Genomic DNA, 24,855 nt, shown 5'->3' with positions numbered 1-24,855 from the left:
AACAGTCCAGCTCTGGCCCAACTCCGTTCAGTCACATCTAGAATATACACAAGAGTCATGTTGGCCCAGATTTGTATTACGATTCTGGTCCAGATCAGCATTACAACTTTGAAAATCAGTCTTGGTTGTGTGATGGGAGACTGTTCTGGGCCGAATCCGTAAGCCAACACAACTCCGGAACTGCTAGAGAGAGCTGAAAGACGGATCAGATGCAGATTTGGTCCAAAGTCAGAAAACGGATGTAAGCTATAAACGGATGTAAAGGCTTTAATGCGGATCCGGCCCAAAGGTAATTGCTATCTTGGGCATGATTCTTGTTAAAATAAGAATAAAGCATCAAAAATCCTCTTCCCTGACTTTAAACCTTCCCACAGAACGTTTACATCATCAGAGATCATACAGATATTTAGTATAAAACCTATTGTGTACTTATTGCTAAGTGCAACCAAATCCAATTAAAAGCTGAATAAAGTGAAGTTATTTTCAAATCTTGGTACAAATAAAGTGCAAGAAGAGATATTTTCTATTTTCTTGCTGCTGTTGGACACTAGCACCAGTTATGATACCAGTGGTGGAATATAAGCAGTCATAGTAGCTGTTACCTTTGAAATATATGATCATATTACAGAATATGATCTATTGTGGTTTATTAAATTATTTATCAGTAAAATGATAAAATGGTTCAAATGAGCTAACCTTAAACAACTACAGCTATAAAATATAACAAAGCATATCAAAGCAGCAGTAATGTGAACAAAAACATCAAGTAGATTACCACTTTTACTTTGACTTTTCATTCTTTAAATATATTCTGCTAATAGTTGTATTTAGGTAAGGCCTTGTATACAGTATTAATAGTACTACTGGTCGTGGTATTTTCAGAGGGTTATAAGGTATCTGAGTACTTCATTCACCACTATATAACATTTTATTTTCCCATTTCCCTGATGACAGATTTTAATTATTATTTGACGTTGAAAAAGAAGACACACTTTTGAAACAATTAAGTCTCTCAAATTCTTGTTTTCCTCACTACTTTCACTTCTTTATATGATAAATAACTGTGATCTTTGTAGTTCTGTTTTTCCTATACACCATTTTTACTGTATCATTCATTTCACCATCTGGAGCCAGAGATAAGGTGTTGAAGTGCGTCCAGATAGAGGTATCAGATGAAGTTAGCTAGCAGTAATGGCTAGCAGTCCGCTCCATGTTAACCAGAGACGGGCATCCTGTCTGGAAGACTTCCAGTGATACGGTCACTTCACTGTCCCACATGCCTTTTTGATGTGACCTCTATCTTTGTTTGTGGCACTAACATTACAGTGAAAGCAGAGACACGTTACTGAAAGTAATGATGGAATCTTATATAACGCAGAAGATTTTCTTTCTTGAAGGGTAGTATGAAAGGCTAAACACACTCTGTTTTTCTCTCACATCTCTAAATACACCAGAGCAACAAAAACAAGACAGGACATGATAGAAAATCATGAGATTCAATCTGTATTGCATCTACATTACAGTAAATCATATACTGAAATGTTATCATACATACATGTACAAATACAGTGTAAAGGTCTGTTGGTGCAATAACCCCGGCCTTCTGTAGCCATGACAACCGAGGTTATCACTTCAGTCAAGTCTACTTTTTGTACGACAGTGGCTTTTAGTTTGACCATACCTGCAACAGATGACAGACTGATTATGAAATATACTGTACACTGACATCTTATTGTATAGTCACTGTACTCATTATTATAATGCTGATTCTCAGACAGAAAACAGAAACACATTTGCTCTTATATTCAGAACATCAGACAAACCGTAAACAGATTTAATTCACCAGAACTCAATTTTGAGCTGATATAATTTTCTTGGATCCAAATTACCACTGCCCCTATTCTATTTAAGGTTTATTTGATAGGAAAATTTGTTTAAAATAAATACTAATAAGATATGCTGCCAGTACTAAAGGGTGGTACTGTTCTGTTACAGGATAGTTTATAACTACTCCTTCAAAATAAGACAGATGATGTACTGTACAAGGTTCCCTGTGACAGATCCATTTATTCTCTCTCCCTCTCTCTTTCTTTGCATTCTTTTACCTTTCTTAAATCCAATATTTTGCGAAGATTTGATGAATACTAAATTCTAAATGGTATAATGAAACTGATAATACAATAATGCGGAAACAAAGGGGGATTCACTATATTCTGGATGCATTAAATGTTATTTTGGGTCAGGATGCTTCGTTGAATAGCATTGTTAAATTTTTCTTTTGAAAAATATGACATTTGCAGAATAAAATGCTCACAAAAATGAAGAATGGAAGAGCTATAACTTAGATTTTCACTGAAATCAAAAAAATACTGAGTGTATTACGCACAATAAACATACAGGTACTGAGGTTATGTATGGCAAATTCATCCCAACATAATAAGGCACTCCAGTAAAATACATACTGTGGAGTCAGTCATACTGCTGGATTTATACATGCTACTTATCAAAGAAAATAAATAAATTAATACAATAGAAACATGATACATCTTAAATAAATAGATACAGGACTATATGATAAAACCTACAGTTAACCATTTACAACACTAAAATGGAAAAGTAGTTTCTTTCTTTATTTTGTTTGGTAGAACACTGGTCTTTTTTTGCTGTTAGCCATCATCTGCCTGTGTTGAATGTGTCATTTACTTGCAGAGGGTGAAGACCAAAATATTAAACTTCAGTCCAAAAAATGACTTGATTAAAATTAGAAATCACCTCTCTTTAGCTTGCCAATGGTGAGTCCAGTGTATGTTTTTTTCTTTCAGTTTTCTAGCAACATATAAGCTAAATATAGATATACCGTAGCTCTTGGATACAATTTTATATTAGCAATTACAGAAATGTCCCAAAATGTCTCATTTGAGTTTACCTTTCTATTCATTTTGATTGGTTTAAAACTGTCTTAGACCCATTTTATGGCCTTATGGCATTAAAAGTCCCTGTGGCGAATATACCTACATTGACTTTTATGTTACTGTAGGCATTAGGAATGACGGCCAAAGCAATCAAAATCAGACCAACATTATACTTAAATCATAAACCCATTTAGGTGCATCTGAGAATAGTAATCTCACCAATACTTATGCTAATTTCAGTGAGCCATCTTCTTTAGAGGTAAGAACGGTATGGTACAATATATCCTAACTTAACATATTTGTTGTTATTTGCTAAAAACATCCCATTGATGCATTTCAGCAGTACGTGAAGTTTAGTATTTTCATTTCCTTTCAAAGCTATTTCTTTCTGTCATTCTGCCAGATGCCATTGGGTTTATTGAGTGAAGTATTGCTGCCCTGTTTGGTGCTCGAGTCACCCTTCATTGCCTGCTCAACAGCATCTGAAAAGGGTGTCTTGTCCTCTGCTTCTGTTTCCCTGTGGTAGAAGTAGTTGAAGTTGGAGACAATGACAGGGACAGGCAATGCAATGGTAAGTACACCTGCTATGGCGCACAAGGTGCCCACCATTTTACCCCCCATAGTTATAGGACACATGTCTCCATAACCTACAGTGGTCATGGTTACAACCGCCCACCAGAAGCCGTCCGGTATGCTGACAAACTGTGTGTTAGGCTCATCTACCTCAGCAAAGTAGATAGCACTGGAGAAGAGGATAACTCCAATGAAGAGGAAGAAGATAAGTAAGCCAAGCTCACGCATGCTAGCTTTCAGAGTCTGTCCCAGGATCTGGAGTCCTTTGGAGTGACGTGAGAGTTTGAATATACGAAACACTCTGACCAGACGAATGATTCGTAGAATGGCCAAAGACATATTCTGTCCTGAGCTCTCTTGTGGCGTTGTGGCCAGTTCTGTTACTACAGTGACAAAATAGGGAATGATGGATATAATGTCAATCATGTTCATTAGGTTGTGGAAAAACTCCCTTTTGCTGGGGCAGACCGCAAATCGTACAAACAGCTCAAAAAAGAACCAGGAAATGCAAGCAGTCTCTATGAAGAAGAAAGGATCAGAGAAGGTTGGCTTTACACCAGGTGGAGCCACAGAACTGTAACCTCTGGTTTGGTTGAAAGGCTGTACTGCTGTGGGCACGACTGGGTCAGATTCATCTCTGAATTCTGGTAGTGTTTCCATACAAAAAATAATGATGGAAATAACAATAACAAAAACAGATACTAGTGCTACACCCCGGGCTGCATTGGAACTCTCTGGATACTCAAATAACAGCCAAAATTGCTTATATACATCATTAGTGGGCAGAGGGATCACAGTATCCTTTATGAAACCCTCATCTTCTCTGAACTGCTCCATAGCCTCACTCCCAAGCTCATAGAAGATTATTTCATCTGCAAACACATCCAGAGGAACATTAGCTGGGCGTCTGATTTTGCCCCCTGACTGGTAGTAATACAAGATCCCGTCAAAGCTGGGTCGGTTTCGATCAAAGAAATATTCATTCCTCATTGGATCAAAGTAGTCCATTCTTTTTTGAGGGTCTCCCAGCAGTGTCTCAGGAAACTGGTCTAATGTTTTAAGTTGTGTCTCAAAACGGAGACCTGCAATGTTGATGATGACCTTCTGATCTCCATCATCGAGCCCTCGTTTATCTACAAACAGATCCTCGCAGCATTCCCGGGCGAGTCGACTGAAGATTCTCTCACTTTCTTTATTGCTCTCACTGCTTAGCAGCAATTTCCAGTTGGAGATCATGCTGGCACAACTAGTGCGCCCTTGTCTACTTGGTGTTGGCATTTGTGGAGACTGGGGCACACCCAGTGTCTTTGCCTGGGAACACAGAGGTAAGGGGGAATCCCAATTGCAGGAGGGTCGAGGGCTTTGAGATGGCGTGGAGGTACGTTGAGGAGCTCGCAGGAGGTAGTTACTGGCTTGGCCACTGGGCTCTGGGGGTATGTCCACAGTAAGGGCTGTGGTCTCATCAGCGAAGGTGTCGACTTCATCCTCAAGGCCACCGTCAATGTCATCAAGGCTCTCAAAGTCTACCAGGGCCACCTCCATGGCTCTAGTTCAGCCTTGGGACCCCAGGATAAGACAGTCTAACACAGACAGGTGGGCTGATGGGAGTCTCAGTCAGTAGAATCAGAATACTGGAGTATCCAGTCTTCAGCAGAACTTACAGGATGAATGGACTGTATCTTTTATTCTGTCTTCCTCCAACGCCTGAGGAGTGAAAGAGCAAAAGATGAAGTGGTCAGTAGTCTGTCCTGTTGATAAGGGTTTGTTTTGAGGCAATGTTCAACAGGTGATAAAACAATTATGTCAACTCCTTGTTGCTTAGATGCAGTTTATGTTCAGAGGTTTACACATGTGAGTTTTTTTTTTCTGTCTTTCTACAAATCAATACAGGGTGTAAAAACTGTGCATGTACCAAACCAGCAGAGCTAATGTTAAATGTCCCTTAGCAAGTCACAGTTTAACAAAACACCACGAACAAACTTCTGCCAGAATTCTGGTTGGATATGTCATCACTCTTCTCAGCAGAATAAACAAAATTTAGTTCAATTCTTACAGTTCAATATGGATGTGATTTTTATGTGTAGTCCACATTTTTTTCATAAGACTGGGGTCAGGACTACACTACTACTACAGAACTACTACTTATATACTATGAGCTTGCTCTATAAGCTCCTATTGCAACACCCACTTGTGTGTCAGTTTCAACCTCCTGACTGCTTTTTTGAGGTTAAAACAAAGAACTTATATTGCCAAGAAGTAAAAGTCTATACACTGTCCCATTGCTACAGAACTTGCCAACAACAGAGTTACTTTTCTGTTACTATGAACTGAAAGCTGTCAAAAAAAAAAAAACATCAGAGATTTGTCTCTGTGCTTCTATACTCCTGAGGCAGCCATACTTCATTATTCCTCCCGCTTTATGTGATGCACTAGTTCCACAGGCAGTACAACCACAGCAAAGCATTATGGTACTGCCACCATGCTTAACACCTGGTACAGTTTTCTTTTGGTGGAATGCCTCACCTTTAGTCCTCAAAATATACATTTGGGTTTTGTGGCCAAACAACTGAATCTTTGTCACATGTGACCAAAATAATTTTTCTTTGCCCCCAATGTCAGGTGGAAACTTTAACTGACCCAGCATGCATTGAATTAAAAGTGAGGACTATTTTCATGGGCAGCAATCTCTGAGTCCAGTTGTTCCATGCAAATCAGTTCCCTCTCAGCCTCTCAGCCATCTGCTCATAAGCCCAGCCCATATTTGCACATATCCCATTGGCCAGTAAATCTGTGTGGATATATTAGATTGGTTGTTTCTCATTCATTTTTTGTATGTTTCATATCGCACTTAAATACAGCTGGTGATGGTGATGATGGTATGATGACCCTGACGAAGGCCTGAAACATGTCAGCCTGGTTCTAATAACATTGGTCTATACTACAGGGTGTCCCATAAGTCTCCATACATAGGAAAAATAAACGTTTCTTGACATAAACCATTTTTATTTATATAATATGCTCTATATGGCTGCCATTTTGTCGGGAACACATTTCAATGCGTGTCCTCCACTGCTGAAGAACTATAAAGAAGAAATATAAAGAAATACATGTTAGAACCATATGTATTATGTCTCCTATGTATGGAGACTTATGGGACACCCTGTACAAATGCTGCTGCTGTTCTTGAACTGCTCTCAGCTCATAGTGACAGCTCGAGTTTTCTTCTAGATCTTGCAAAAAATGGCTACACCTTCCATTAAAATATACTTAACATATTTGTCTGATCTGATGGAATCTCTTGTTTCTCCAAAATGACTCTTGGGAACTCTTGCCGTAAATCTACAGATCTGCACTGAGGTTGTTAGACTTCACTGTTTTAATGTGTTGATGTCAGTTCAGTGAACGCAATCAAAAAATACATTTAATGTTGACATAGAGAGGCTGCCATCTGTAGTTATTTATGTTTACTGATAAGACACTGAAGAGGCCTTGGACTTGGCAGGTTAAAGGACATTTTGGAGCTGTCAGCACCTCTTTGTTAATAACTGAAGTGAATGTGTGTATATTTTGAATCTAAATTTAAGAAACTAGTTGATTTCAGGAAATGCAAAAATGAATTTAACACTGTGCAGCAAATTAAAAATACAAATAGTGCAATCATTTTGCTGCAAGAAGAGCCTAACATTGCCATGACATCCCCATCTGTGATACATGTATGTAAATGTGACCACAACAGATTACTTTAACCCTTTCATGCATAGGTCACTACAGTGGACAGTTGTTCTACAGCTGTTCTCTTGTATATTAATGGGTTTTGTTGTTTTAGTTCCATATCAGCCAACACAGTGGACACTTGTGCATCATCCCATACACTGACATTCATACCATTACTGTAACTGTGCTGTTCTTGATAAACCTGATCTGCAGTGACATGTTTGAATGTAAATCAATTTTTATTTGTTAGAAAAAAAGGTGTTTTTTTTTTTGCATATTATCTCCATGAAGTGAGTAATTACTAGCATTAGAATATGTTAAAATGTGAGAAGACATCAGATTAGCAGCATTAAAAATGTTTTTATTTCATTGTTTTCATATTACTTTCTGATATTGGGTTTTAAACACATGTTTCTTTACTTCAAAAATTAAATGCATGAATATTTTTGTAACGACGTAGAAAAAAAAAACTCGATTGCATTGTTTTTTTCATGGCTAAGAAGGAATAAAAACACTCAAAAAATAAATCTTGACTCAGGTTCTCACAATTCATACATGAAAGGGTTAATAGGCAGAAAGAAGAGCTGAGAGTAAGAGAGTGAGGAAGAGAAATAGAGAAAATAGAGTACAAGCCAGAGGACAAGGGAGCTGGAAAGAAGCAACAAGAAACGCTAACAGCAGCAGATGATCCAGATCTATTTGACAGAGAGAAACAGTAGTAAACAACTTGCTGTTCCTTTTCACAGTCTGTTCCTGTGGAGGCAAGTAATGAGTCATGTAACCGTGAAAAACACAACAACAAACACAGTATTAAATAATAATTATTCACTTAATACAGCAAGTGTAAGCCAGTGGATGGCCTCTTTGTCAGCTACCACTCATTTAAACAGGTTGTTAGATTAATGGTAAAAACTAATGATGTTTTCAGCTCATCTGCAACCACATTTTTGTGTTCATCCGGCATGTAAACACACACATAAATGCATACATTCTCAGGGGAAAAGGAGTTGAGGTACACACCCTGTATATCTGTCTAATGACTCCTATTCAGGCTGTAGGAGAGGATAGTGCAGGGTAACTGGGGCTGTGCATACATTAGTACATAATTAACTGACTGTGTACTGATAGCACAGGCCTAGCTTCTGTCAGACGCCAGGGCTCACATTTAGACTGCGCTGCGCACCATAATTTCCTGTAGTCTTTAAAGTGAGAGGTCATTCTTTTGTTGTGTCATCTGTATCTGGACTCAAATTCACCCGTGCACGTGTAACTTATTCATCAGCAATAATTGCAATGACCCGTGGGTCTATGAGGTGTGCATGCAGTAGAGTGTCTGAACTCCCGTCTGAGTGTGTGTGTGTGTGTGTGTGTGTGTGCACTCATACTGTATGTGTGTGAGTGAGTGCTGACGCCTGCAGATGTTTAATTAAAGACTCCAGAGATGAGTCACCACCTAAAACCAATGGCAATGTTACCAATCCTACTGGGAGAGAAAAAAAAAAAAAAAAAAAAAAAAAAAACAAAGAAAGAAAAAAGACAGAGAGAAAGAAATGGGCTAACTGTGTGAATAAGGTGCATGACATGAAAATTATTGGGAAGACGGATGTGAGTGGGAGGACTGAGTGGGATGAGGACCAAATACACAAGATGCAAAGTGACACTGAAGACAGAAAGGGAGTTGATGGGTGGGTGGATGGATAGACAGGATGATAAGGGAGCAGCCCCGCTAGGAAAAGAAGGATAGTTAAATAATGAGTAGGAGAAAGAGGTCACGAGGGGGGTAAATGACTAGGGATTTTGACTATTGACAATGTAAATTTTTATACATTATCTCATTACTTCTACAAATGGTAAAAATATCAATCATGAGTAACTTTCTTTCTCTCTCTACGCTTTCATGTTGAAGCACATGACCGGAACAACGTCATTTGATTCTTTCAACAATCAAAACTTTCTCATGATCCGAAAATAGAAGCTACACACCGGTGTTGACAGACTAAACACTTGCTCTTGGATCAATACCTGGACATGACCCAGTAGTTTTGCTGTATTTGAACAAGTCTTAATGGTTTTTTTTCAATAATTCAAAATGCCATCAATATTTAATTTGACTTAAAGAAACAGAAAGAATGAACACAGTCACATACCTGTGACTAAAACTACAATGGAAAGACTGATCGCATAATTTGGACAAGAACTTTTCCAAAACAAATCAAAGTGGGTAAAAAAAATTCAGGTGTTTCTTTCCTTTTGTTACGGTAGGTTGTCATGTATAAGCCTGGTTTCCTTAAAAACAGTGAAATTTGACTCATCTATCTAAATGATTTATTAAAAAGATACAATATCAACAGCATTCTCTGAGATATTTTCTATTAAAGCGATAGAGTAAGTACTGAAAACTGTTAATGGCCCAGAGGCTCACACAGAAAACAGTAAACAGGAACACACAGCAGCTTACCTTTCTCAGCAGGGACCCTATAAACCATGTATGTACAACTTGCAGAATGATAAAAAAAAAAAAATTAAAAAAAAAAAAAAAGCAAAAAAGTCAGTTAACTAGGAGCCTATGTTCTGCCTCTGCTGCAGCTTGGTGCTACCTCCTCAATTGGGATCAGAATGACTAATCTATCACAGACTACATTGGGTAACCTTATGCTGGAGTAGAAACTAGAGCTGTGGCAAAGGCCACAAGCACACTTGCACACACACTGACACATGCGAACAGACATGCACAGAGACCTTCATTAAACCAAAATGAAGATTTAAAAAAAAAAAATCTGATGTTACGTAAAGAGTGCAGTGTCGGTGATCAACTTTTATTCTTCCATTGTTCGCTATCGTATGCCCCATAAACCAGATCTCAGTGGTTAAAGTCTCACAGACTGGAACGGTGTGATTAGATCCTGATATCTCTCCATGGTTGACTCACTTCACACACACACACACACACACACACACAAACAGGGGCCATCAACATATCTGACTTACATCACAATAAATAATTCATCCTTAACAACACCATTAACATGTTCAACACGGCCAGTAAAAAAAGGTTACAGAGGACAACAAAGGACCGGCACCTTAGCAAACAAATCCATCTGGTGCTGTTTACTGGCAGGAATTCCCACATTATCAATCACAAATGGGTGCATCTATGAAACTGGTCCCTAAAAACAGGACATGGGGGCCAAACATTCTATGGAGACTAATGTTATGAAGCAAGTTTGGAAACACTTTGGGTCTATTTTAAAAATAAATACTTACTGAAATAAAAGAGAAACAATTTTTCAGATAAAACACATTTTTATAATTTTTTACAAATACAAAAATCTGCATATAACACAGTCAAAAGGACACAAAAATTATGCAATACGATTTTTTTTTTTTTTTAATATCTCTTTATTCTCTCACAGGTACATTTTGGGAATGGAACTAATTATGCAAGGCAGAGTGTTTCATAAAAATGGCCGCTGTTGCAAAATCATTCACAATTTATATGTGTTTAAATAGGCAGGTTCTGCATGTAACACAAGTGGACACGATGGGTTACATACAAAACCTGGAATGAGACTGACGATTCATGAAAAACCCACATTTCTGGGTTAGAAAAACCACTAGGACCACCAGATTTAACACTGTCTGTATTTATAGCGGTATATAAAACCATTTCAAGCCATGTTTTTCAGATCAAATGCACTGACACCTACGTAGCTTTTCACGTCCCAATTTTGGTCCTATTTTGGTCTAATATTTTATTAAAAATTCATTAATTTTATGATGGCTCAGAGCAAGAGTTATTTTTTTGCATTTATTTGAGGTCATCATTTGGCACATCTTGGTGTTAGATATGTCTAAATTTCTCTTTTATTATTAGGTCTAAAAAGCTGACACCAAAATGAACCCAGTTTCATAGAAGCACCCAAATACATGCTCATTTTAACCCCAGCAAGCTTAAAAGCAGAAATGGAATAAAACCTGAATTATGAAAACAAATGTTCACCTTCTGTCTTATTCTTTTACATCATTTAAAGTGTCACAAAAGTGAAATGTGATCTCTTGAGGACTGTCAAGTATTTTTTGTCAACCCCAGAGGTCATGGGTGAATGTGTAATGTCACATTCCTCAGCAACACTCTCACACTCTCAGCAATACCATCCTGTCCTCACATTAGCAAATATGTTCTTACAGGCATGTAAGGAGGCTATTACTAAACTTGTATAATTACAACAGAATGTGTGAACACCCTGTAGAAAAGGCTTGTCAACACTTTTCAATCAACATATCATTCTCTTCCCTTTAATGCCTATGTAATTGTGGAAGTAAAATCATTTTTCCTGCTCTTTATGTTTTATTAGAATAAATTAAAATGCATTGAAGTACAGGGTGGGGAAGCAAAATTTACAATGAACATTTAGTTGTTTTTTCTCAGCAGGCACTACGTCAATTGTTTTGAAACCAAACATATATTGATGTCATAATCATACCTAACACTATTATCCATACCTTTTCAGAAACTTTTGCCCATATGAGTAATCAGGAAAGCAAACGTCAAAGAGTGTGTGATTTGCTGAATGCACTCGTCACACCAAAGGAGATTTCAAAAATAGTTGGAGTGTCCATAAAGACTGTTTATAATGGAAAGAAGAGAATGACTATGAGCAAAACTATTAGGAGAAAGTCTGGAAGATACTATTAAAGAAGAATGGGAGAAGTTGTCATCCGAATATTTGAGGAACACTTGCGCAAGTTTCAGGAAGCGTGTGAAGGCAGTTATTGAGAAAGAAGGAGGACACATAGAATAAAAACATTTTCTATTATGTAAATTTTCTTGTGGCAAATAAATTCTCATGACTTTCAATAAACTAATTGGTCATACACTGTCTTTCAATCCCTGCCTCAAAATATTGTAAATTTTGCTTCCCCACCCTGTATATATTTTGTATTTCTCTGCCTCAAGTACAGATATCATTTTAATATAATGATCAAAACAATAAAAAATAAAATATAATAAGTACTTGGATTTATCCGATTAATGCTTGTCTTTTCACAAAAGCATCACAAAACAAATATAAATGGGGATGTTATAGGGTTTCTCACCACATTACTCACTGAGGTGTGATTGGTATAAAAATCAAGGGTCAAAACTTTTATTCAGCAAGCAAGGCAAAAAAAAAAAAAAAAAAAAAATTAAAAAGAGAGGTGCAAGCATATATTTAGAAATCTAACCCCTGTATTGTTTTATATCTGAATTAAAAAAAAAAAAAAATCTAGAGAACATATTGTCAGACAGTAGCAGCTGTGATACTGTGAGGAAAAATGCTTTTAAAGAGTCACCGTAACCTTGACTGGTGGTAGGACAACATTTATAACACAGGTGTCATATGGGGCCCACACACACAGGCCCATGGGGCTCCGACTATTCTTGCCACGCTAATAATACCCGTGGTCGTGGTGGGAAAAAGCTGTGAGATAACAGCTCTTGCTTATACATGGGAATCCTCAATGTATAAACAAACACCGAGCAAGCATAAAAACAGTGTTCAGGCAAATATAGATGTGAGACAATATAAGAATCAAGGTAATAATAGTTTTGGATTTTTCATTATAGTTTAGTTTTATTTAGTTTTGATTTTTTCTTCCTCTAATTCAGTTCATTTTAATAAGTTTTTAGAGCAGGTTTACTCATTTTTATTAGTTTTCGTTATTTTCTAAATGCTTAGTTTTAGTTTAGTTTTAGTTTTTTCATATCTTTTACCTTCTTCGTATTCAAATAAATCCCATACAGGACTCTGCTGCTTTCTCCAAACTTTAGTCTCCATGTTTCTAGGTAGAGTGGGGACCAGAAGACGACTCTAAACCACAAGTGATGAGAAGTGTCGGACCGTTAAATATCATATGGTGCCACTAGCTAAAATTGCTCGAGGGAAATAAATCGATTTCGTATCAATCTGACACTGACAAAGACGTAAACGAAGGGAATTTTATCCAGAATTTTTATACGTTTTAGTTAGTTTTATAAGCACACAGTGCAGTTTCAGTTATTTATTGTTTTTATCTTTTAATTATAGCTTTTATTTATTTCACTTAACAAAAATGTTTTTACAATTCTAGTTTTTGTCATTTCGTTAGTTAACGATTATAACCTTGATAAGAGTCCACACCAGGAATAAGGTATGTTTGCACATTTTAGAAAGAAAACCCCCTGCCCCCCCTTACCACATGACCAGACATATATGAATGACTGGACAACCCTGCTCCATCTGATAAGAAATGCATAATTTTTCCAGCATTTATCATCAAATGACATGTTGCGTATGTGTGGTAGCATTTGCTGATTAATATAATAGAGGATAAAATTTGCACAGTATGGACAAAAGTATCAAATTCTGTTTTTTTGGTGCTGAGCTACAAAATGACAATAACAAAAATCATAGTATATGTAATTTTAAATTGCAATAAATGTTTCTATTCCACCTTTTGGCCTGATTCCGTTTTAAATTTTCATCTAAAATGCTTAAAAAATGTTTTACTTTTTTGTTACTTATTTTATTCAGTCATTTTTAATCTTTATAATTAGTTTAAATGTTCTACCTCTTGATTTTTGAAGTATTTTTTTTATGTTCCAGCCACAAATAATTCATGTACACCCTAAGTAACAGTAAAAGAAAAATGTAATTTTTAAACCAGTTTAAAGGCTGAAATATCATTGATACGTACTGACAACAACTGACATGATCATTTTTATTATGGGAATGATTTTTTTTTTTTTTTTTTTTTAAACTCCCTATGCTTTTGTTGATACAGTGTATGAGGCATTTTATGTTTAAACATGTGTCAGTTAAGTATATGTGTATAATTTACATGCCATCTACTCTCAAAAATGTTTTATTTAACATATAAATGAGTAATTATCCAAGACCAATATAGTCCATAATTGTGTATAACAACACAATTATGCCCACAATGGTCCAAAACACCCACATTTATTTTGAAGTCTTTGATTTACTGCATATCCTGGAAAATTCCTTAAAAAAATACCTCTGTTGTAGTCATTTTAATTGCAACTTATGTAACAAATAAAGAACCTAAAAATGCTACCTCACCTTCTTCCTTACAAATACCTGTTAAATTTATAAAGTACAGATGAGTGTAGTTGTTATAATAGTGTAAAAGTACTGAACTGAGGGTGTGAGTAATCTACAGTGATCTTTTCTTTCTGTTTAAAGATCTATTTTACACATGAGGATTGAACATAAGGTTGACTTTGTATCTCTGACCCTTTGTTACAGTATGGTCCCCTGATTTGGGGGTGGGGGGGTCGGTCGCTATGTGGAGGCATTGGTTGGTGGAGCTGGTATTTTTGGACCAGAGTTTTGACCCTATTAAGCAGATTAATGCAGGCTGGCCAGCTCAGTGCCATAAGCCGAGGGATCTCTTCCGTCAGATCAACACAGATATAGCGAGCATCACAGATAGACACACCAACACAAAGAGTGGCAGTGTGTTAGAACTTGTTTACATTCATCGCATTTTATAAGACACAGATACACTTCAGCTAACGTGTTTATGAGTCTGCACACTACACTGCAAAAAGGCCTGTACAAAAATAACAACATTAAAAGTCATTATTGGGTTAAATGTCCTATTTCAAGTAAAAATATCTACCAGTGCAGTATAAAAAATCGCACTTATCAAATAAGAAAATATTATCTAAGGATTATAGAATGCTAAAATTCTTATTTTCAACAGAATATGCTTGTTTTGAGGGCAAACAGTTACTGTGCCCACCATACTCATCCCCCAACACTGGAGCTTGTTTTGTTAGAAATACTGCTTAAAATTAGTTGTAATATCTAAATGTGGTAGGTCCAGATGGAAATTCTTGGAACAAGTCAAATAATCTTAACAAGGTTGAGTCTCAATAAAGAAATTAATCTAAAAAAAATGATCTTTCAAGATAAATATTCCAAATTCAAGTCATTTTATCTAAGTCAGATATTCCTTTTTACGTACGGATCATTTCATGTCATCAGGCCATACAGGATATCATTACCTTTTCCACCTCTAAAAGAATGTCATGTTTTTCTGGCCTTAACCCATAAACACCCAGTGCTACTTTTAAGCCCATTACAAAATATTTTTTTCTCTATATTTAACTTCTCTTGAGTGATTTATCACCATTTATTATGACATTATCCTCTGTATTTTGCATTTTTTTCAGTGAGCATCATATATCTTCCTATATTTAATTTACTGATCATGTGGATGTTCATAAAAGCTCAGGTTAAAGTAGAACATTATTATATCAAAAACAGAGAAAACTGATGAAACTGAACATAAAACAAGCATCTCCATCAAAATGAAGAAAATGTGACTTTTTCAACAAAATCTATCATTAATTGAACATAAACCAAGTATCTCCATCCACTGTCACTGATCCAAGTCCATGGGTTTTACTGGTGAATCAATGTTGTGGAAGATGACAGCGTTTCCACGGTAATGACGGAGCCTCTGAACGTCCAAATGGGTCATATCTGATGACCATGAAATGTTGATAAACTGCATTTTACACCAATTATTTACATGTATTGATAGGATTAGTGGATCAACAGGTATAAAACATTTAATATTAGTAGATGGTTTTGTTTTGTTTGGGTCTTTATGGGTTAAAGCTGGTTCCATTTTTTTTAATGGGAGTCACACATAAGTCATACTTTCACAAATGCGTAAAAGCACACATTAGCATCACTTACACTGAGCATTTCTGAGCAAACAACCCTCACAGTTACACAGAAAAGTATTAAATACGGTTGTCAAACATCTATTATCCAAATTACAAATTTTTGGAATATCATATCCCCATCCTTAACACTCTCTCCTGAGCTTTTAAATCACTTACGAAATGTGAATTACAAATATCCATTTGGTAATGTAGTTCACACAACTGGAGCCAAATGCTGCTTCTCATTAAAAGGCTAAAAATAGATGCAAAATAGAACCTCACTGATCCTGAGTGTGTGATAGTTGTATCTGGAAACACTGTACAGTATGGTTGTGTTGTGTCAGTGAAAGAGTTGATAAGTGTGTAAGTGTGTGTGTGTGTGTGTGCCATACGATGCTATAAATAGATATATAGATATATTTCTTATAAATGTTTTTGATTTTGAAAACCAAATAGTGCTGATGCTCTCTAAAACATAGATCACCCTTGGAGAATAGTGCCTGCAGAATAAACTGGAACAGTCCACTCTACTTATTCAACATGGTAAAACCACAAATACAAATTATGACTTATATTCTTCTACTTTTTGTCAGATGGTGCCAGTTACCACTTTATTATAATTTATTGCTTATTTAAGTGGCTGTTATCATTTGAAATACAACTGGAACTCTCCAGTGTTAAATAAAACAACTCCTCTATTGAAATGTCTGTTCCAGAATTCAAGGGGTTTATTTTTGGTCCTTCTTCTAGCCTTCTGGTGTAATTTTTGCACAGTCTTACTGACAAACAAACAGGGGGGTGATCACACATGATAACCTAAAAAAATAAGGCTTACCCCCCCCCCCCCCCCCCACACACACACACACACACACACACACACATTCTCAAACAAAAGTTCTGTTCTAATACAAATCTATTTTGTATTTTATCTGTCCTATGAGAAAACTAATTGCAGCATTGTGTTTGCTGCATTTTTTCTTTAGTTTGAAGCAAACTTTCCTTGAAATAAAGAGGTCTGAGAGGAAAGAAAGAATTCTAAAAATCTTCTCTAAGATGTATCAGAGGCATTTTAAGGAAGGCAGATGGTTAAATACATGACTGACAGCTGTAGCTACCAGGAGATGTTCACACTCAGTGAGACGTGACTGTTCTGCTCTGCTCTGTGGCTCGACGTTGAAGCTTGAAAAAGTGGTTTCTGTTTCCACATCAGTATGAAACAATGTCTATCTATATAATATTTAGTCTTTTGTTTTGGACCAAGATAATAGAGCTGCACAAGTAAATGTTTATTTTCCAATTCTGGTGATTAATTCCTCAACTAATGGCTCCTGCAGCTTTAATTAGGCTAACATTATTAAGATTATTATTATTTGTATTTATTATTATTATTATTATTATTATTATTATTATTATTATTATTATTATTATTATTATTATTATTATTATTATTATTATTATTCAAGAAAGAAAAAACAATATATGATGCATTTTAGATACAATGTCTTGAATTATTTTTCTTAGTTTAACCAACCGAATCCCCTCCGTCCCACCCTTCCCACAAACTGCCATTGAACATGACCCAAAAAAAAAAAGGTGGGGGTGTGGGTGGTGAACAAATAAGGACACTTTTACGCATTGTTTCTGGCTTACAGGGTATATGATGCTACAGGGAGGGTGTTGAGCCTATCAAAATACAAAACTAAGGGGTCCCATAACTTATGGAAATTTATTAAGATTAATAATGAACTGTGGTAATATAGTGGCATCCACCTACACCATGTACAACATTAGCTCAGATGCTCAAGGGTGGGGGCGTGGAGGTAGTATTTTACACTTCGGCCTCACAACAAGGTCCAAGTTTGATTCTTGGTCGAACCAGATCCTTTCTGTGTTTTTTACCAGTTTGCCTCTCTGGTTTAATACAGACACACGTGCGGAAAAAAAATATTAGACCATCAAAAGTCATCAGAAACAATGGTTATGTACACCGAAAAAAAAAAACAAAAAAAACAACAACATAAAAAAACCCGGCAATATTCCGGCAGCAGGGGTGCCGAAAAAATACTGTTAAATAACAGAAAATAACCATCTCATAAAAATACAGTAATTTTCCATAATTAAAATACAGTTTTTTGCCCTAACTTTACATGAGATTTTGCACTTTTTTTTTGACTTTTCAGTGTTTAATAAAGAATATTTTCATGTATTAAAACAATCAAATTACCTATAAATAAATAAATTATATATCTATATCTATATATATATGTATGTATGTGTTTGTATATATATATATATATACACACACACACACACCTACACACACACACACCTACACACACACACACACACACACACACATATATATATATATATATATATGTGTGTGTGTGTATGTATATATATATATATATATATATATATATATATATATATATATATATATATATATATATAAATAATTTTCAATGAGACTAAGTTGTACAATCCACTGATAAAAACTGTATTTTGACAGTTTATCAGTGCTTATACATGTTATACATTCACAAAAATACATTTATTGATCATTTTTGTTGTGAAAGCTCCCATAATTACACAAGATATTTGTCAATTAACAAACAAGTTTTGTTAAACTTACAGAACAAATACTTCTTTTATGGTTAATTGTCAGTAATTTTGCCTCATTTTACTATTTTTTTTTACAGTATTAAACTTTAAATTAACAGTGTAACCTCATAAATAGAAAATAAATATTTGTGAAATTACGATACATTTGTAAATGTATTTTAACTGTATTTTTCTGTGAAAAAAAAAAAAATTCTTTAAAAAAATTTTTAACTTCATGGTTATTCACAGTTAGTTTTTTCATGTTATTTTACATTTGACGTGTAAAATCAGTCTATTTTTGTAATTTCATTGATATTTTCCTGCATCTTGAAAATACAGGAAAAATCTGTAAAATAAACAGTGAAAATTCTGTTAAATTACAGATTTTGTTTTACAGTGTAATCAAGTAATAACTCCAGTGTGTATCATGTGACTAACACAGACAGAAAAGAAAACATGGAATGCCTAAAAGCACTGTTTTTGGCAGTACAATGCCAGAGCTATTGATGTATGAGTCACTGAATCACTTCAGTGATTTTGGTTATTATCAAGAAAACATGGAAAATGGGTAGATATCAGCTCTGAAATTAAACTCTTATGATCTGTTTTTGTTGTTATCATTATATTTGTCCAAAGAAATGTATCTTTAGTTTTATCAGGCATTAAAATGAACGAGAAATTGAAGAAAACAAGGCTGGTCTAATCATTTTTTCCGCGACTGGAGGTAAGTTCTTAGATTCACTAACCTTGACCATGATGCTATAATGAAGATCTGGAGTTGGTCTGTAAGTGCCTTCAACAGCAGCTCACTGCTCCTTATGTGTACTATGAAAACCATCAGTCTTGCAGTAATGCTAATTGCTAATGCTAGGTGCTGTGTGTATTAGTGTGGGTAAATTCAGAGACTTCACGGTGAAGTAAGTTATTGTATGGGTGATGGTTTTCTGAACCTTTTCCTGCCTGTCATTCACCCTGTCTTTGCCTTTTCCTGTTATTGTCTAATAAATGCTCAATTAGTCTTAACTTTGCAGAGAAACAACATGAATTTACTTAATGACGCTTCTTAAAAAAAAAAAAAAAATCTTAGATCAGAGCTATCACACTGAATTAATGATAGTTGAAATATTTCATAAGCTTCAAAAGAGTCTTTTTAAACACTTTCTTTTTATTGTTTCTTTTTTAAGAACATTTAGCAGATATGGACATACAGAAGGAAGAAAAAAAATAAAAAGAAATACAAACCTCAAAAGAAAAAGAACGTAGTGGATTGCCATGTGTCTACAGTTTGCTCCAGTGTTGCTATCAATAAGATCATCCTTATCCTGTCATTGTATAAACAGAGGATTTCTCCCACTTTTCTCAGCATTGTTCTTCTTGAGTCCTTATCTTATGAACAATTCCATTACATACATCTCACTCACAATTTTTTACCAGTCGTGCTGTGTTGGTGGATCTGCTTTTTACCATGTTCTTGTGATTCACTGGAAAAAATCAAAATCTTACAAAGTGTATTTTTCTTATTTCAAGTCAAAATATCTCGTCACACTTAAAATAAGACATAATCACCTACAGAGTAACTTTTCAGTGAGATATAAGAACTTATTTTTAGACAATAGATCCTGAAAATCTTATTTCAAGAAATCTTACCAAGATAATTTTCACCTGTTCCATTGCCAGATTTTTTTTGCACAAATTAAGAAAAAAATAAATAAATAAATCTTGAATCAAGCAAAAAAAAAAAAAAAAAAAAATCTGCAAATGCAACAAATTAAAATTATCTTGGTAAGATTTCTTGAAATAAGATTTTCAAGATCTATTATCTAAAAATAAGTTCTTATATCTCACTGAAAAGTTACTCTTTAGGTGATTATGTTTTATTGTAAGTGTGATGAGATATTTTGACTAGAATTGCAAAAAATACTCTTGGAAAGATTTTAATTTTTACAGTGTGTCCTCTTTTAATACAACATTGCCAGACATATTGCCCAGATAAAATAGTACACTTGACTTGGGTACATTATAGCCCAGAATTTTAGTAACTACCTGGTGAACATTCTCCCAAAAATATATGATTTTAGGACAAAACCAAAATACATGAAAATAGTCTACATTCATATCCCCACATTTTCTCCAACATGACTGTGGTGCTGATATGTGTTTATTTAAAAAAGCCATTTTTGGTTATGTTGTCTCATATGTATGCTTGTCTGGAGCAGATTTGTGGTCTACGTGCAGATTCTGCAAGGCATTCATGAGAAGTAAGCTGCTGATGTTGACACGGGCATGTGTCTGCAGGCTTCCAGCCAAGTCCCTGTGCACAGCAGCTGAGGCCAAAATCCTCCTCTGGCCTTTTGACAACACACACTTACACACATACGCACACATATATACACAAAGTAGCAACAACAGCCAAAATCACTACTTAATAAATTAAAAACTTCCTTTAGAGCATTTAGATGTGGGAAAAAAAAAAAAAAAAAGCAAAATGTGTTTCCAAAAAAAGGCCCAAATCACAGTCGTTCATGCAGATGACCAGATTAGCAGAATTTTGGGGACAGGATTATTTATGATTATTATATCATTTACTTTAGTCAATGAGCTGTAAACAGAAGATTATATGAAATTGAGATTTTGTGCCATATGTTGTTTGGTGTTGGTGTATACAACAATAAGAGGACAAACTACATCACTCATACACAGGTGCACTAGTTCCTAAAGCTATAAATGACCTCAAAAGAGTGGATATAAAACAACACATCATAACAAGATGCAGTCAGGCATGTTAGAAGATGATGTGTAGCCATGCCGCTGTACTTCAGTATTAAGTGTGTGAGAAAGCATCTTTACACTAAGTAAAGTTTGACATACCTGTAATTCTGTCATTTTGGCTTCAACACTGCCAGTATTTGTACATTAACCTCCTATGACCCAGCTATGGGTTTTCTGTCCACATTTGTAGACAAGAGTTTCACAACTTTATCAAAAAAAAAAAAGAAAAAAAAGAAAAATGTCCTCCACAAAGGACATTCCATAAAAATTTTAAAAACTGCATCTAAAAAAACTGTTGCATCATGATGTTTCCAATATAGGCACTTATTTAATAAAAAACTAAAAAAGCCTGTACTTTGCTGACATTTCCTGGGTCTTAGGCGGTAAAGAGTTGAGTTAATGGACAGAAAATGTGTGGCAACTGTTTTGATAACATACAAAATTTTATCTTTTTAAGTAAAAATGCCAAAATCTTGTCTTCAGGTCCATTATTTCAGTCAAACATATATTGTATGTGACTAAATATACTTGAGTTCAGTGGTCAAATATACTTGGTCAGTTGAACACAAATCTGTACACTTATGACTAAAACAGTACTTGTACTTTTAATGTCTGTATTTTGCAGATGACTTCTAATTGACTAAGAATTTTTGGAGCTCAAACTAAATTGACATATTAAGACAGGGTGACCAAAAGTTCAGCTAGGGTATTATGGTCTAATATTAAAGTAAAACCAGTGTCCTGTTATCCCTACTGCCACTTTACCCATGATGCCCTCCCCCCTGCCTCTACTCTCTCACACTGGCATTCCTTTTCCACAGTGAGGATTAAGCCCGTCTCAATTATAGAAAAATGACATGATTTTTTTTTTCTTTTTTTTTTTTTTTTTTGTTTGGAAGCCTTTTTGCGCTACATCCAGACAATCACAGTATGACCATCTGGTCCGACTCACTATCAGGAGACGCACAACAACCAGACCATAATACACCCTGCACATTGAACCAACCCTCACATCTGCTTTTAACATAACTGCATCATGTAAACAAACAGGCTACTGTTTTTCATACATAAAGACCTCTGAGTGACTTGACATCAATAAAAATAACATTAATAGAGGATTAAGGTGATTTCAAAGACGCAGCTAAAAGAATCACCCATAACATCTACGAATATATATATATATATATATATATATATATATATCTATATCTATATATATATATATATATATATATATATATATATATATATATATATATATATATATATAAACACCAATATGCTTTTAAAATAGTCTACAAGAGTGAGTTGTAACAAGAAAGTTTTCAGTTTCTGTCTATATTTAGAATTTCAGACAAGAACAGCAGTGATTTCTTAACTGTAGAGCGCTGCGCAACAGCTGGTTGTCAGATTCCATGTACGCACACACACACACACACACACACACACACACACACACACACACACACACACACACACGCACATAGACACACACCTGTGGCATTTGTTTGAAGATGTTAGAAAAGAAAACTGCTCACCTTCAATACAGCCATGATCCAACAAACTTGGAGAAAGTTTGGCGCTCCGGGCAGTCCCGGAGTCATGGTTAGTGCGCACCGGATCCACGGACCAAAACGCGCGCCCTGTCACCCCCGGACTGACCGCACCGACAGCATCCACGGCAGAGGTGCTCCGGCCAAGCACCCAGCGGCCAGATGTGATAGTGATATAACAACAACATGATTACGTTTAATTTGGCCAATTCTCCGCTTGCAAAATCCCTGTTTTTTCGTCCTCAAACCAAAGCTTGACTTGCCTTATCAGAGAGAGAGAGAGAGAGAGAGAGAGAGAGAGAGAGAGAGAGAGAGAGAGAGAGAGAGAGAGAGAGAGAGAGATTAACAAATAAAAGGCTGGTCTAACCTCAGGAGGGTGTGTTCTACTCCCTTGACTGCACAAATCCAAAAGTTTCTCAACCTCACCTCAGTTTTTAGAGGGCCTTATACAGCCTTTTCTCCTTTTCTATCCAACTTGTTGATGTTTACATACTATAATTAAATCCCACACTGTGTTTTTAGTGTTTAGTAGTCATACACTCCCATGTGGTCAAATAACTTTGGTTTAATGCATTGCAGAACGTCATGTAAACCTACCAGAACAACCACTAATATGCATTTATGTGGTGTAGACGCTTCCACTGGTTGATCTGTGGACCCTCAGACTGGGAAGGAGACGTCACCGTCTGAGTACTGACTTTCTCTGGATCAGATTCATGACAGTGGAGCAGGCTTCCCTCTGCAGGTTTCACATGGGACTGCATGTGGGATCCATCCTCATTCACACTCCAGGACTTTACTTGACTCAGAGGTCAAATAGACATGGAGTAAATATGTGGAATACCAGCTGATAGTTTTATATAGTCTATTTTTGCACTTTAAGAATCTGATTTTAGACAGAAAAAGAGCTGCTAAACTTATTTTCATTGTTGCTGTAACAGTAGCAATAAAGACATATTCTATTCTATTCTATTCTATTCTATTCTATTCTATTCTATTCTATTCTAGAAGCTAAAATAAAGAAAGCAGCACATTTAGCTTTTCATTATAATCTTTAATCCATAAAGACCCAAACAGCCACTGGTGAACAATACCATCTATTGACCTAAAATGTTTAATAGCCTGTCTGTTGATCCACAAACCCTATCAATATCAATATATGTAAATAATTCATGTAAAATACACTTTGTCATCTTTTCATGGACATCAGATATGACCCATTTGGACGTTCAGAGGCTCCGTAGTGAACATGGAAACACCGTCATCTTCTACAACATTGATTCACCAGTAAAACCCATGGAATTGGCTCAATGACAGTGGATGGAGACACTTGGTTTATGTTCAATTAATGATAGATTTTGTTGAAAAAGTCACATTTTCTTCATTTTTCTCTGTTTCTGATATTATGAATGAATGAATGTTTTTATTATTGTGTCTTTATTGTGTCTTGCATACAGACATGCCCAGCCCTTACATGGGCTTATAAGACACCATAAATACAAACCAAAGATCAAATACCAGACAATAGGCACAGTATATGTAAATTGGCTTAGAGTCTGGTTTTGACCAACTCTCTATATAAAGTGTCATGAGATAACTTACTTAACGCTATATAAATAAAATTTGATTGATTGAGTGATTTGATTGGTTTTCCCCTGTAAGTCGCTTTGGAAAAAAAGCATCTGCCAAATGCATTTTTTTTTCTTGTACTGTTTGTACTGCTGCTGTTGTAACAAACAATTTCCTACAAAGGATCAATAAAGTATCTATCTATCTATCTATCTATCTATCTATCTATCTATCTATCTATCTATCTATCTATCTATCTATCTATCTATCTATCTATCTATCTATCTATCTATCTATCTATCTATCTATCTATCTATCTATCTATCTATCTATCTATCTATCTATCTATCTATCTATCTATCTATCTATCTATCCATCCATCCATCCATCCATCCATCCATCCATCCATCCATCCATCCATCCATCCATCCATCCATCC

The 24,855-nt window shown here is 35.5% G+C and overlaps 1 protein-coding gene across 1 annotated transcript; it reads right to left on the bottom strand.

The window, feature by feature from the left end:
* Nucleotides 1-1,482: 1,482 nt before the first annotated feature.
* On the bottom strand, nucleotides 1,483-23,105 carry kcna10a (potassium voltage-gated channel, shaker-related subfamily, member 10a). The gene is made up of 2 exons (XM_030139342.1): nucleotides 22,833-23,105; nucleotides 1,483-5,189 (listed from the first exon to the last, which is right to left on the bottom strand). Exon 2 carries the CDS (start codon nucleotides 5,025-5,027, stop codon nucleotides 3,291-3,293), a length of 1,737 nt encoding a protein of 578 aa, XP_029995202.1. The 5' UTR covers nucleotides 5,028-5,189; nucleotides 22,833-23,105; the 3' UTR covers nucleotides 1,483-3,290.
* Nucleotides 23,106-24,855: the final 1,750 nt, after the last annotated feature.

Source organism: Sphaeramia orbicularis, chromosome 7 (assembly GCF_902148855.1).
Source record: "Sphaeramia orbicularis chromosome 7, fSphaOr1.1, whole genome shotgun sequence".
NCBI lineage: Eukaryota > Metazoa > Chordata > Actinopteri > Kurtiformes > Apogonidae > Sphaeramia > Sphaeramia orbicularis.
The sequence above is the reverse complement of the archived record's forward strand: the minus strand, read 5'-3'. Positions and strand labels throughout refer to the sequence as shown.

What these genes read in the sequence shown, in the direction of transcription:
- kcna10a (XM_030139342.1), bottom strand. Translation starts at nt 5,027, where the DNA reads ATGGAGGTGGCCCTGGTAGACTTTGAGAGCCTTGATGACATTGACGGT.